The sequence below is a fragment of the Ranitomeya variabilis genome, chromosome 4 (genome assembly GCF_051348905.1).
Source record: "Ranitomeya variabilis isolate aRanVar5 chromosome 4, aRanVar5.hap1, whole genome shotgun sequence".
NCBI classification, from domain to species: Eukaryota; Metazoa; Chordata; class Amphibia; order Anura; family Dendrobatidae; genus Ranitomeya; species Ranitomeya variabilis.
The window spans coordinates 631,300,917-631,315,034 of record NC_135235.1 but is presented as its reverse complement, the minus strand read 5'-3'; the positions used below and the strand labels follow the sequence as shown (position 1 = coordinate 631,315,034).

General features: G+C 42.1%; 1 protein-coding gene across 2 annotated transcripts; it reads left to right on the top strand.

Annotated features, from left to right (window-relative positions):
• Positions 1-1,823: 1,823 nt before the first annotated feature.
• LOC143767278 (uncharacterized) lies at positions 1,824-13,088 on the top strand. Of its 2 annotated transcripts, XM_077255485.1 has the most exons (8): positions 1,824-1,878; positions 2,103-2,252; positions 2,382-2,561; positions 2,645-2,765; positions 2,849-2,946; positions 5,117-5,204; positions 9,360-9,488; positions 10,776-13,088. In XM_077255485.1, exons 1-8 carry the CDS (start codon positions 1,852-1,854, stop codon positions 11,606-11,608), a joined length of 1,626 nt encoding a protein of 541 aa, XP_077111600.1. In that variant the 5' UTR covers positions 1,824-1,851; the 3' UTR covers positions 11,609-13,088. The 2 variants fall into 2 exon arrangements, with proteins under 2 accessions (XP_077111600.1, XP_077111602.1); XM_077255487.1 differs by lacking the exons at positions 1,824-1,878; positions 2,103-2,252 and having other exon boundaries at positions 2,292-2,561; positions 9,342-9,488.
• The last annotated feature ends 1,030 nt before the right edge of the window (positions 13,089-14,118 follow it).

Here is a 14,118-nt window from a genome sequence, read left to right as displayed (position 1 = left end):
ACCAATATATAACCCCTATCTGGCCAGTACCCAACCACCCCTGGACGAAGCATTTCAGTGCGAAACGCGCGTTGGGTGTGGTGGGTCCCTGGCTTCCTCCTCTTGGTAATTATATTTATATTTTATATCTATGCAGTATTTACATGTTTTGTGTTAGGCTGTTCAGCTAATTTCACTCTCTTCTATGGGTGTGCTGTCGATATCTGTATAGACATTTACATGTTATGATTTATCTTAATACTTACTTTGATTCTTTATATGCTCCACATGCATTTTTTTTTTGCACCTTATTTGTATTTATGTAGTATTGAGCTAGATATTATCCTTATACCATTTTCATGTTACTGCTGTATACATCTTCATACTGAGGTTGTTCCTGTGTATGTCCCACTGTTGCTGCTGCACTGGTGGTTACTGCCCTGTTTTTATGCATTTTTTATGTGTGTTTCAATAAAGTTTACATATTTTTATTATTTTTTGGTCCAAGTGTGAAGGTGTTCTTTTTGGTATCTTGATATGGTTGTACCTTCATGGCCCTGTAAGGGATATTATTCGGTGTTTATTGTCATACAGCAAAACTGTCTTCTCTGCCAAATACAACATATCAGACTATCGCTTTCATTTTACCGGAGCAATGAGTGAGGCCCATCCTGTGTGAGTGTCCAACATGGCAAATTGTGATGATGAAGGCCGATGTACACAGTATTACCCACAGAAACACACCACTGTTTTGCTGAGTACTATCCCAGCCCAGTATAAAGCAGTAGAGATGGTATACATCGCACATGGTTCTGTACATGTCGTACACACATGGCTCTGCTCCGTACACATCAAACACAGACAGCGTTGCTACATACACACCGTAAATCCCTCCTGACCAGGGCCACCATCAGCACCCAGCGTATCAGGCAAGTGCTGGGGCTCTGAGCAGGTGGGGGGAGGCACTCGCCGTTGGGGATACAGGCATGCCATGGGAGCCCGATGCCAGCGCTCGCAAGTGGGCTCCCCTCTGCTTGCTCAGGGCCCTGGTACTTGAAGCACCTTCCTCTCCCCATTCCTTTACAGTTGCAGTGTCTTCTGACTCTGACATTTCAGGTCAGGGGGCGTGATGATGTCACTACTGTGTGCCCTCTGCTCTGAACATTCACAGTGCAATTCGATAGTAGCAAGACGGCGAGGAGTCAGAACCTGCGTCCAGCGAGGAGAGGTATTTCTTTTTTTATGTTTGGAGCAATATATGGGGCCCACACCGTATGAAGCATTATATGGGCCCATCATATACTGTATGGTGCAGAATATGGGGCCCATTATGTATGGAGCATTATATGTGGCCATATACTGTATACAGCGGGTATGTGTAAGGCACTGAATGATAGTTGTAGGGAGCTGCTCAGCCTTTGGACTCTCCAGATAGGGATTTCCAGAGATCTTGGTCCCCTCACTGTGTACTTGTTTACCGAGGAAGGTGTCTCCTTCCAGACTGACAAGGAGCATTATATGGGGCCCATTATGTATTGATCAATATATGGGGCTCATTATTCTGTATGGAGCAGTATATGCAGCTCATTATGCCTTATGGAGGAGCATACTGTCCCGTTTCTGAGCTATTGTAGAATTTACAATAGATAGCACCCATGTAATGTAAGAAGTGAAATCTTTGGCAATGTACTACACCGTATATTTCTCTGCTGTGTCTATGCATTATGAATTGTGGTATGTGTTCAAGGGGCCCACGAAAACCTCGAGCCGCCCTGCTCCTGAGCCATACACTGAGGCCCCTGATCATGTGACCCCTGACTCCTCCCCTCCTGTGACCTCATCCCAGGTCCTGTGCGCACAGAACAGCCATATATGTGGTGTGCGGCTCTGCAGGTGGAGGTAGGTGCTGGAGATTCCCCATTACTGGGCGCAGGGGATATTAACCCCCTCAGTGCTGAGCCTGTGATAAATCCCTGTATGTGACTATAATGGGACTGTGTGTTATACCGGGGGCAGGACGGGGCCATGACTGGATGTAGTGATCATGTGACGCCGGTAACAGCTCCGGAGGTTTCTTACATGGGATCTTTATGATGTTACATCGTCATCTTCTCCCCATTCAGGTCCCTACAATATCGGATCCTCTCAGTGGAGATCTTCTATATAAGAGAATTCTCCTGAGTGACCCTACAAGGATGGATAGGGACAGGGACAAGATGGCGGAGAGGATATTACACCTCACCCTAGAGATCCTCTTCCGGCTTACTGGAGAGGTGAGAGATTCTGATGACGTCACATTACATCATTCTTATCTATGGGAATAACAGATGGACAGAACTGGAGAGGTGAGGACTCTGGGAATGTCTGTAGTGAGGTTTATTAATGTCTCTCTCCATAACCAGGATTACACAGTAGTGAAGAAGACCTCTAGTGAGCGCTGTCAGGCCCCTGTGTCTGAGGGATGGGGAAGACCCCTGAGCCCAATCACGGGGCCTCCACCTCACCCCCTGATACATGAGGACATCAATGGCCAGAGGGTCCTAGAACTCACCTACAAGATGATTGAGCTGCTGACTGGAGAGGTGACACTGCTGGGAATGCTGGGACATTATACAGTAACGCTATGGAGGGATCGGGGGGATGACGGTATCATTGTATGTGTCAGGTTCCTATAAGGTGTCAGGATGTCGCCGTCTATTTCTCCATGGAGGAGTGGGAGTATTTAGAAGGACACAAAGATCTGTACAAGGACGTCATGGAGGTTCCCCAGCCCCTCACATCACCAGGTAATAGACAGGACTAAATACACACGGCCTATAATTATCTGTATGTAAAGAATGAATTCAGTCCCTGTATGTGTTTCCTCCAGTTCTATCCAGTGAGAGGACAACACCAGAGAGATGTCCCCGTCCTCTTCTTCCACAGGACTGTAAACAAGCGGATCCCAATGTCCCTCAGGATCATCAGGTAGATGGAGAGAAAGTGTCATGAGATCTCCCCTATAATGTGTAGAAAGCTGTGAAGGTCTTGCTTTAAACCACTCATGTCGAGGGATGTCAGGAATTGTCACGCTTTGTGCAGTCGCATAAACGGCAGCTGAATTCAGCACTAGTGTCTGAATAACATGCCCAAAGCATTTGTCTTTCCTCAACAATTTGGTTGAGAAAAAAGATTTGAGATGTCCACTTCTGCTGTCAGTATCTCAAATGGCGATTAATCCGACCAATATATCATGAGATGCGTCATGCTGTGACATCATGAAGTAGCAGGGCCTAACAAACACTAGAGATGTGCAGGATGCTGGAACAAGGATTCCCACTGCCTAAGTAAAGACTGCCCTCATCTTGCTGCACTAAAGGACTGGACCAAGTCAGTGAAAATCTTTTTGCTCAACTCTTGATAGAACAGAAGATGACCAGTGATCGTGCCATTACTATCTAACAGAGATGAAATGGAAAATCTTTAGCAAGTTTAAAGGGCCACTGTCACCCCCTCCAGCCATTATAAACTAAAAGAGCCACCTTGTGCACATTATGCACAGTGTGGGGCGGGGATTCCAAAGGTGGCTGGCCGCAATGCCTGTGCAGGCGCAGTGTGCAAGCCTGGCTGGGACATCAGAAGGCCAGAGCTTACTGCGTCTGCGCAGGACACCAGTACACAGCGCAGGCGCCGGTTTTGAAACGATAACAGCGCTGAGGGGGCGGCGCAGGAAGATTGGAGTGACGGCAGAGGAGCTGGTCAAGCTGGGGAGTGAGGACCCGCCTCCCTGGCTAGAGACAGGAATTGTGGCTAAGCATAAAAACGCTTTATTTGGGGTATACTTGAACCTAAAACTAAAAGAGCCACCTTGTTAGAATGCAGCATTACTGCTGCACAAGGTGACTCTTTTAGTTTATAACGGCTGGAGGGGGTGACAGTGGCCCTTTAAAGAGTGCAAAAAATGTGTTGCTGAGCAGAACATTACCTGGTTAGATGAATTTAGATTGCTAGTGCAACTTACTGGAGAATTTGGCATGAGCACTATGAATTGACGGAACTTTTCTGTCAGTTGTCGACGTTTCAGGCTGGGGAAATAGAGTAATGATGTGGGGAATGTTGTTTTGGCACAACCTGGGTCCTCAGATACAGGTGGGTTGATGTTTGGACAGTAGATATTATCTAAGAATTGTAACTTGAGTGGTGGAAACACTGTACCGTGGTCCAAGGAGAGGATGCAGGATGAGTACCTGAATTTTCACCAGAGTCTTTGATGGTGGGATTAGGCTTGGCTCCCGATGAACACCAGGTGCTACTCCAGGACAGACAACGGACGCACGGCAGCTGACCCCCAAAGGACTGGCAGGTGGAACAGCCCAGAGGGAAAAAACAGCTGAAATAGGCAGGCACGAGCAAGTGCGGACTGGTACAGATAGCACGGCAAGTGCTGGTGGATCCGGCTGATATACAGATCGACACAGCTGGTGCTGACAGGTCCAGCTGATGCACAGGTTGGCACGGCAAATGCAGGCGGGTCTGACTGATACACAGGTTGGCATGGCAAGTGCAGGTGGGTCCAGCTGATATACAGACTGGCACGGCAGGTGCTGGCACATCCGGATGATGTACAGACTGGCAAGGCAGTGGATTGGATACTTTAGGACGGCATGCGCGGCTCCTGTAAGAAGGGAGGGAGCACGTGTCAGCTCTAAGCACAGTGCTCGGGGATCTTTTAGCCATCGGCGCACCTTGGGCAGCAGCAGACAATGGAGGAAGAAGAGCGGGGCAGGGGCCGCGGCGGAGAGTGAGTTGGCGTAACTGCGTGGGGAGAGGGGCAACGTGCACAGACGCGACGCTGCAAGTATTATATGGGTGTTTGTAATAAGATAGCCATTCACTGCATGTTTTATACTTGGTGGAGATGACAGGATAAAGCTGATCATAGACAATAGATGTTGTCTGGATCTTCTCACAATTTTCTGGTTATGGAGACTGCTGTTTAGAATTAGGACCAGATAGGTTGGATTTATACAGGAGACCAGCAGCTATGTGATAACTAACTATTTTAGGTTGGCATTCTAATTATTGATTTTTTTTCTGTTCTTTGATAGTATTTCTTGCGATTTCTCCATGTGACTTTGACTATTACAATGTGTTTTAGATTAAAGATCTGCCCCATATTAATACTACAGAGACACATGTGAGGGGTGATGAGCGGTGTAAAGAGATTCCTACAGATAACCGCACAGGTGAGTAGTGACCACTAAATGCAGAGAAGTCACAGATTCTTCTCAGTCACTTACTTGTTTAATTATGTGGTATATATTATATACAGTCATGGTTGAAAGTGTTGTCACTCTTGAAACTGTTCCAGAAAATGTAATATTTCTCTCAGAAAATTAATGCAATTACACATGTTTATTTCCTTTGTGGGTATTGGAACAACACAAACAAACAGACAAAAAAGGCAAATTGAACATAATTTAACACAAAACCCCAAAAGTGGGCAGGACAAAATTGTGGGTAAACGACTTTGTTTCAAACGTGATGCTCGTTCAAACTCACCTGTCGGAAGTAACAGGTGTGGGCAATATGAAAATCACACCTGAAGCCAGATAAAAAGGAAAGAAGTTGACTGAATCTTTGCTTGTGTACCACACTAAGCATAGAGCACAGAAACAGCAGAAGAGAACTGTCTGAAGACTTGAAAATCAAAATTGTTGAAAGATATCAACAATCTCAAGGTTACAAGTCCATCTCCAGAGATCTTGATGATCCTTTATCCACAGTACGCAACATAATTTAGAAGTTTACAACCCATAGCACTGTACCTAATCTCCCTGGACTTGGATGGCAAATAAAACTTGATGAAAGGGTGCAACGCAAGATAGTCCGGATAGTGGATAAATAGCCCCATTCAAGTTCCAAAGAAATTCAAGCTGTCCTACAGGCTCAGGGTGCATCAGCGTTAGCGCGATCTATACATTTGAATGAAATGTTATGGCAGGAGACCCAGGAGGACCCACTGCTGACACAGAGACATACAATAGCTAGTCTGCAGTTTGCCAAAATGCATGTGAGTAAAACAAAATCCTTCTCTGAAAGCGTCTTGTGGACAGATAAGACCAAGATAGAGCTTTTTGTAAAGAACGTCATTCTACTGTTACCAAAAACTTAATGAGGCTTGCAAAGAAAATAACACAGCACCTACAGTCAAATATAGTGGAGATTCAAAGATGTTTTGGGGTTGAACTGTTGCCTCTGGTACCGGGTGCATTGACTATGTGCAAGGCATTCTATTTTGGGAAGCAATGCAGTGCCCAGTTTCATAAAGCTGGGTTTGTGTCCTAGGTCCTGATTCTTCCAGCAGGACAATGACTCCAAACATACTTCAAGAAGCACCCAGAAATGAATGGAAACAAGACTTCCGAAGTGGTCAGCAATGAGTCTGGGTCTAAACCCCATTGAAGACCTGTGAAAAGATCTTAAAATTGCTGTTGAGAGAAGGGCACCCTTCATATATGAAAAACATGGAGCAGTTTGTAAAAGAAGAGTGGTCCAAAATTCCAGTTGAGAGATGTAAGAAGTTTGTTGATGGTTATAAGAAGTGATTTTATTGTAGTTATTTATTCCAAAGGGTGTGCAACCAAATATTAAGTTGAGGGGGCCAACAATTATATCTGGCCCATTTTTGGAGTTTTGTGTGAAATTATGTCCAATTTGCCTTTTTTTTTTACTCTGTTTTTTTCTGTATTGTTCCAATACACACAAAGGAAATAAACAGATGTATAACAAAACATGTGTAATTGCAATTATTTAATAATTTTCTGGGAAATATACTTCATTTTCTGGAACAATATCAAGGTGGCCAACAAATTCAGCCATGACTGTATATGTTTTTATTAACACATGATTATGGGCAGTTTCAATGGCCAATTCACTGACTTGGCACTACATCATAAAAAATATTATACATAAAACATCACTTATATTAAAGATACAGTATTTAAAGTCTTTAAAAGTGAATATGAAAACAAATATGTCTGGCCAAAAAATGTTCTTCTGGACACAACCAAGAAACATCGGGTCTATGCTTGCCCTAATGAACAGCTATAGTGTCCGTACCTTGTCGTGAAGGTTTGCACCCTATAGTACGCAAATGGCACCTCTGCTCACAGTCAGCTCTCTCTATCTGTCCCTATAAATCCCTATGTCGTGAAAGTGATTATTATTATTGATCTCAAATAATTTTCAGGTTTGTATTAGTAAAATGTCCCAAGTATGTACAATTCTCAACCGATTTTCCCTCAATTGGTTCATCAGGAGAACATACTTTATTTTCATTAGAAGAAGAGCAGTATGCAAAACCAATGTATAACTTAGCAGATGTATCAGTCCTTTAGAGAGTCAGGTTGCAGTCAGGGGAGCGGTGTACATCCATGCTTGCCAGCCAGAACGATATCCCCTCAAATGTTGTCTGCATGTTGTTACCAGTGTGCTATATACACTGTGTTCCAAATTATTATGCAAATTGGATTTAAGTATCATAAAGATTTAATTGTTTTGTTTTTCAAATAAACTCGTGGATGGTATTGTGTCTCAGGGCTCAATGGATCACTGAAATCAATCTTAAACACATGTGATAATTGGTTTTCCAGGTGATTCTAATTAAAGGAAAACTACTTAAAAATGATGTTCCACATTATTAAGCAGGTCACAGTTTTCAAGTAACATGGGAAAGAAAAAGGATCTCTCTGCTGCTGAAAAGCATCAAATAGTGCAATGCCTTGGTGAAGGGATGAAAACATTAGAAATTTTCCAAAAACATAAGCGTGATCATCGTACTGTTAAGAGATTTGTGGCTGTATCTGAGCACAAATGTGTTTGTGCTGATAAAGGCATAATGAGGAAGATTTCTGCCAGGCAAGTTCATCGGATTAAGAGAGCAGCTGCTAAAAAGCTATTACAAAGCAGCAAACAGATATTTGAAGCCGCTGGTGCCTCTGGAGTCCCTCGAACCTCAAGGTGTAGGCTCCTTCAAAGGCTTGCTGTGGTGCATAAACCTACTATTCGGCCACCCCTAAACAGTGTTCACAAGCAGAAATGATTGTATTGGGCTCACACATACATGAAGACTAATTTCGAAACAGTCTTGTTTACTGATAAGTGTTGAGCAACCCTGGATGGTCCAGATTGATGGAGTAGTGGATGGTTGGTGGATGGCCACCATGTCCCAACAAGGCTGCAACGTCAGCGAGGAGGTGGAGGAGTCATGTTTTGGGCCAGAATCATGGGAAACAGCTGGAAAGGCCCTTTAAGGTTCCTGAAGGTGTGAAAATGACCTCTGCAAAGTATATAGAGTTTCTGACTGACAACTTTCTTCTATGGTCTAAAAAGCAGAAACGTGCCTTCAGGAGCAAAATCATCTTCATGCTGACAATGCACCATCTCATGCTGCAAAGAATACCTCTGAGTCATTGGCTGCTATGGGCATAAAAGGAGATAAACTCATGGTGTGGCCACCATCTTCCCCTGACCTCAACCCTATAGAGAACCTTTAGAGGATCATCAAGCAAAAGATCTATGAGGGTGGGAGGCAGTTCACATCCAAACAGCAGCTCTGGGAGGCTATTCTGACTTCATGCAAAGAAATACAAGCAAAAACTCTCCAAAAACTCACAAGTTCAATGGATGCAAGAATTGTGAAGGTGACATCAAAGAAGGGTCCTATGTTAACATATAACTTGGCCTGTTGGGATGTTTTGGCGTTAAATAGCTTTTTTGTTCAGTGAATGTGACCTCCTAATGCTGCAAATTCCACAAATGAGCATTTTCAGTTCTTTAAAACATATCAAATGTCTAGAAATTCTACTGTGCATAATAATTTGGAACAGTGCATTTTGAGTTTTTATTCATTTTGGAAATTATACTGCTATCATTGGGAGGTTTCTTCAATAAAATTCGATGTATACTCTAACGGGTGATGACTTTTATTAGACTGACTGTCATTTGCACCAACCATTTAGGAAAATCTGATAAAAATGTAATTTGCATAATAATTTGGAACATAGTGTATACACCTTTTCTTTTTCCCATAATTACACCTCTGGGTCAGAGTCTGGAAGTGATTCTCCCGCACACGTGCTCATTATCTTTTTGTGGAACGCATTGAGTTCCAACTTGCAAATGCTCCCTCGTAGCAGTCGGTAAATCCCTGCTTCGGGCTGTAGAACGTCATCGCGTACGCGCGCGAGCAGTTCTTTAAGTGTTGAGTTGTGGATGCCTTCCATCCTGCACCTGCACATTGGTTTTTGCTCAGCCATTACAGACATTAACTCTTATCCTGCTAGCAGATGTGTCCCCAAGTCCTTCCTTATTCACCACAGGTCTTCCATTTATTAAAGGGAACCTGTCACCCCCAAAATCGAAGGTGAGTGTGAAGACAAGAAGAGGACGTCATCGTAAGAAGATGGGAGGCCCCGGAACGGACCGCGATGCCCATAGGACCAGAACCGCAGCGGGACCGCCCCTGGGTGAGTATAATCTAACCTCTTTTTGTCATCTTTTAGGATACATCGGGGGCTTATCTACAGCATTCTGTAATGCTGTAGATAAGCCCCTGATGCCGGTGGGCTTAGCTCACCTTCGATTTTGGGGGTGACAGGTTCCCTTTAATCAAATCTTTTACATTGGATCATAATGTATCTTAAGGGGTTAAGTCTTTTTTGGTTACCAGCTAGACTCCTTATACTACTGTACAGGTAGGAAATAATTCAGTACTTAAGAGAGCCATGTTCTCATTATTAAATATTATACTGGTACAATTGAAAAATCGATTTTGGCCATCACATATTATGGTCCCATGGCGGATCTTGTTAACAAAAGAACAAATACAGGGTATCAGGGTTAGAGAGAAAGTGTCATAGCGGGGTGATGAGATGGTCTTTAGTGTGTGCATGGGGGCAAAATGAAACAACTAAATTGAAGCTGATTATTCAGACCCCAGGCCTCAAATCCCCTTCTGGTAAATGAACTTGGCCTCTTTTTGTGATATCTTATGGTCCCAATCCCCACCAGGGATTCCAGCTCACCAGTCTTGCAGTGCAATCCTCTTATAGGCGCACGGGCACGTGAGCTTGTCAAACGTTAGCAGTGAAAAGATATCTGGCACTCTGTGAGCAGAGTACAATCTTCAAATGCATTGCAGGTACATAAATATGGATAAGACAACTCGATCAGCAATACCAATGCATTTCCACCAGAAGGCATTATACATTTCTGGTCAAGATGCGTTGGTTTTACTGACTGGGTTGTCTTATTCATATTTATGTCCCTGCAATAAATTTTTACATTTTAGTCCACTCACTGAGTGCCAAATTTTTTTTCACCTTCATTAAGACTGGTGTATAAAACGCCAGTCTTAAAGAATCTGTGTCCTGGCCATACGGAAATATGATTGCTGCAGCCAGTCACTGATCACAACGGGCATCAATGATTGGCTGAAGCGGTCGCATGTTTGGCCGGAAGTGGAACTATGGAACCTGGAGCGGTACGTGGGCAACATTGGAAGAGAAGTGTCAATAAATCTATAAAGCGAGTATGCCTTATTTTTTCAATCTATGCTGGACTAAAAAAAATGATATTACATTTTTCATTCTAAATTATCCTCTTCTCAAAATGAAAATAAAGAAATATAAATCAAATTCAAACTAAGCAGATTTAATATCTCTGCATCTGTAAAAGTCAAATGTTTAAAAATGCAACATTATTTTAAAACTATAAAGAAAAAAATTCTATAATAATATTTTTATTTTTGGCAGATAACTGTGTGAGGACCTCAGAGGAACATATGACATTTTCAGATGTTAAAGCAAATGACCGTAGTATCACCCCAGATATAATTGAAGAGTCTGCCATTATCCAAGACATAGCTCCAGCCCTTCGTAACAAAGATTTTTCATGTGATCTTTTTCAACAGGTTCTTTCTACTGATTTATCACCGACAGTTAAGAAAAAGAAAAATATCAAAAGAGTTAGTCAACATCAAAGAGCTAAAACAAGAAAAAAGGCATTTTCATGTTTAGAATGTGGTAAATGTTGTTCTCGGAAATCTGATCTTGCTAAACACCAGAGAACTCACACAGGAGAGAAGCCATTTGTATGTGCAGAATGTGGAAAATGCTTTGCAGACAAATCAAATCTTTGTAAACATCAAATTATTCACACAGGGGAGAATTTATTGTCTTGTCCAGAATGTGGAAAGATTTTTCACAAATATCATCTTGCTAGACATCAGAAAACACACACAGGGAAGAAGCCATTTGCATGTTCACAATGTGAGAAATGTTTTTATCAGAAAACAAATCTTGTTGCCCATATGAGAATTCACACAGGAGAGAATGCATTTTCATGTTTAGAATGTGGGAAATATTTTCCAAATAAATCAAATCTTGTTATTCATCAAAGAAGTCACACAGGAGAGAAGCCATATTCATGTTCAGTATGTGAGAAATGTTTTACATCTAAATCAAATCTTGTTAAGCATCAGAGAATTCACACAAGGCAGAAGCCATTTTCATGCTCCAAATGTGGAAAATATTTTAAATCTAAATCAAGTATTTTTAGACATCAGAGAATTCACACTAAAAAGTAACCATTTTCTTGTTTTTAATGTGGGAAATGTTTTAACCAAAAATCATTTTTTGTTACACATCAGAAAATTCCCCTTAACGACCACTGATACACCTTTTCACGGCAGCAGTTACGGGTACTTAAACCACAGCGCCGCTTTTTAATGGCACTGAGGTTTAAGGTTATAGCCCCCCCCAGGGTCGGATTTTCTCCAGGGTCTCATCTGCCAGGGGTACCTGAGACCCCAGAGAATATGATTTGGATCTTTTTTTACCGACCACTGTGTTGCGCTTTCCGTAATAAACGGTATAACAGCAACCGCAAAAAAAGTCTGATTCTCCATTTAATTTCTCTCTCCTCTGATGTTATCGCACATCAGAGGAGAGAGAAATAGGGTCCTCCAATCACCCCCTCAGTACCTGTGGTGTCTAGGAATACCCCCGTGAAATCCCCCAGGCCACCAGCGTCTACTTCCGGGAGAAAATAGGGGACGCAGGAGCAGTGTGCCTGCCGAGATCTGCCGGCCGGTACCCAACAACAATAGGAAATTTTTCCTATTGGTTAATTTTGATCGCTATGATAGACCCTATCACAGTGATCAAAATATAAAAAAATAGTAAATAGAACCCCCTTTATCACCCCCTTAGTTAGGGAAAAATAATACAATATATATAAAAAAAGGTATTTACATTTTTCCATTAGGGTTAGAGTTGGGGTAAAGTTAGGGCTAGGGTTAGGGCTAGGACTAGGGTTAGGGTTGGGATTACAATTAGGCTTGGGATTAAGGTTAGGGGTGTGTTAGGGTTTGGTTTGTGGTTAGGGTTAGGGGTATGTTGGGGTTAGGGTTGGAGTTAGAATTGGGGGGTTTCCACTGTTTAGGTACATCAGGGGGTCTCCAAACGCGACATGGCGACACCATTGATTCCAGCCAATTTTGTCATGGTGCTCCCTCCCTTCTGAGCCCTGCCATGCACCCAAACAGTGGTTTACCCCCACATACAGGGTATCAGCATATTCAGGACAAATTGCTCAACAACTTTGGAGTCTAAATTCTCCTGTTACCCTTAGGAAAATAAAAATTTGGGGGCAAAAAGTTAATTTTTGTGGACAAAGTATGATTTTTTTATTTTCACTGCTCTACGTTATAAACTTTAGTGAAACACTTGGGGGTTCAAAGTGCTCACCACACATCTAGATAAGTTCCTTTGGGGGTCTAGTTTCCAAAATGGTGTCACTTGTGTTTTTTTTTCACTGTTTAGGCAAATCAGGGGCTCTCCAAACGCGACATGGTGACCATTCTCAATTCCAGCCAATTCTGCGTTGAAAAAGTCAAACGGTGCTCCTTCCGTTCTGAGCTCTGCCGTGCACCCAAACAGTGGTTTACTCCCACATATGGGGTATCGTCGTATTCAGGAAAAATTACACAACAAATTTTGTTGTTCATTTTCTCTTTTTACATTTGTGAAAATAAAAAAAACTGGTTGTGAAATAAAATGTTTGTGAAAAAAAAGTTAAATGTTAATTTTTTCCTTCCACATTGCTTCAGTTCCTGTGAAGGACGTAAAGGGTTAATTAACTTCTTGAATGTGGTTTTGAGCACCTTGAGGGGTGCAGTTTTTAGAATGGTGTCACTTTTGGGTATTTTCTGTCATGTACACCACTCTAAGTGACTTCAAATGTGAGATGGTCCCTAAAAAAAATGGTTTTGTAAATTTTTTTTGTACAAATGAGAAATCGCTGGTCAACTTTTAACCCTTATAACTTCCTAACAAAAAAAAATTTGTTTCCAATATTGTGCTGATGTAAAGTAGACATGTGGAAAATATTATTTATTAAGTATTTTGTGTGACATATCTGTGTGATTTAAGGGCATAAAAATTTAAAGTTTGAAAATTGCTAAATTTTAAATTTTTTTGCCATATTTCAGTTACTTTTCATAAATAAACACAAGTCTTATCGAAGAAATTTTACCACTAACATGAAGTACAATATGTCATGAAAAAGCTTTCTCAGAATCAGCGGTATCCTTTAAAGCATTCCAGAGTTATGGCCTCATAAATAGTGATGAGCAAATATACTTGTTACTCGAGATTTCCCGAGCACGCTCGGGGATCCTCCGAGTATTTTTTAGTGCTCGGAGATTTAGTTTTTCTTGCTGCAGCTGAATGATTTACATCTGTTAGCCAGCTTGATTACACGAGGGGATTCCCTAGCAACCAGGCAACCCCCACATGTACTTATGCTGGCTAACAGATGTAAATCATTCAAGAAAAACGGCAAGAAAAACTAATCTCCGAGCACTAAAAAATACTCTGAGGACCCCAGAGCATGCTTGAGAAATCTCGAGTAAAGAGTATATTCGCTCATCACTACTGATAAAGTGACAGTGGTCTGAATTGTAAAAATTGGCTTGGTCATTAAGTACACAATTGGCGCCGTCACTAAGGGGTTAATTGATTTTATTGACAAGATATTGTCATGTCGGACGCTGTTCAGACCAGGTCGTCTGACAGACAGCGGTAATTCCGCTTT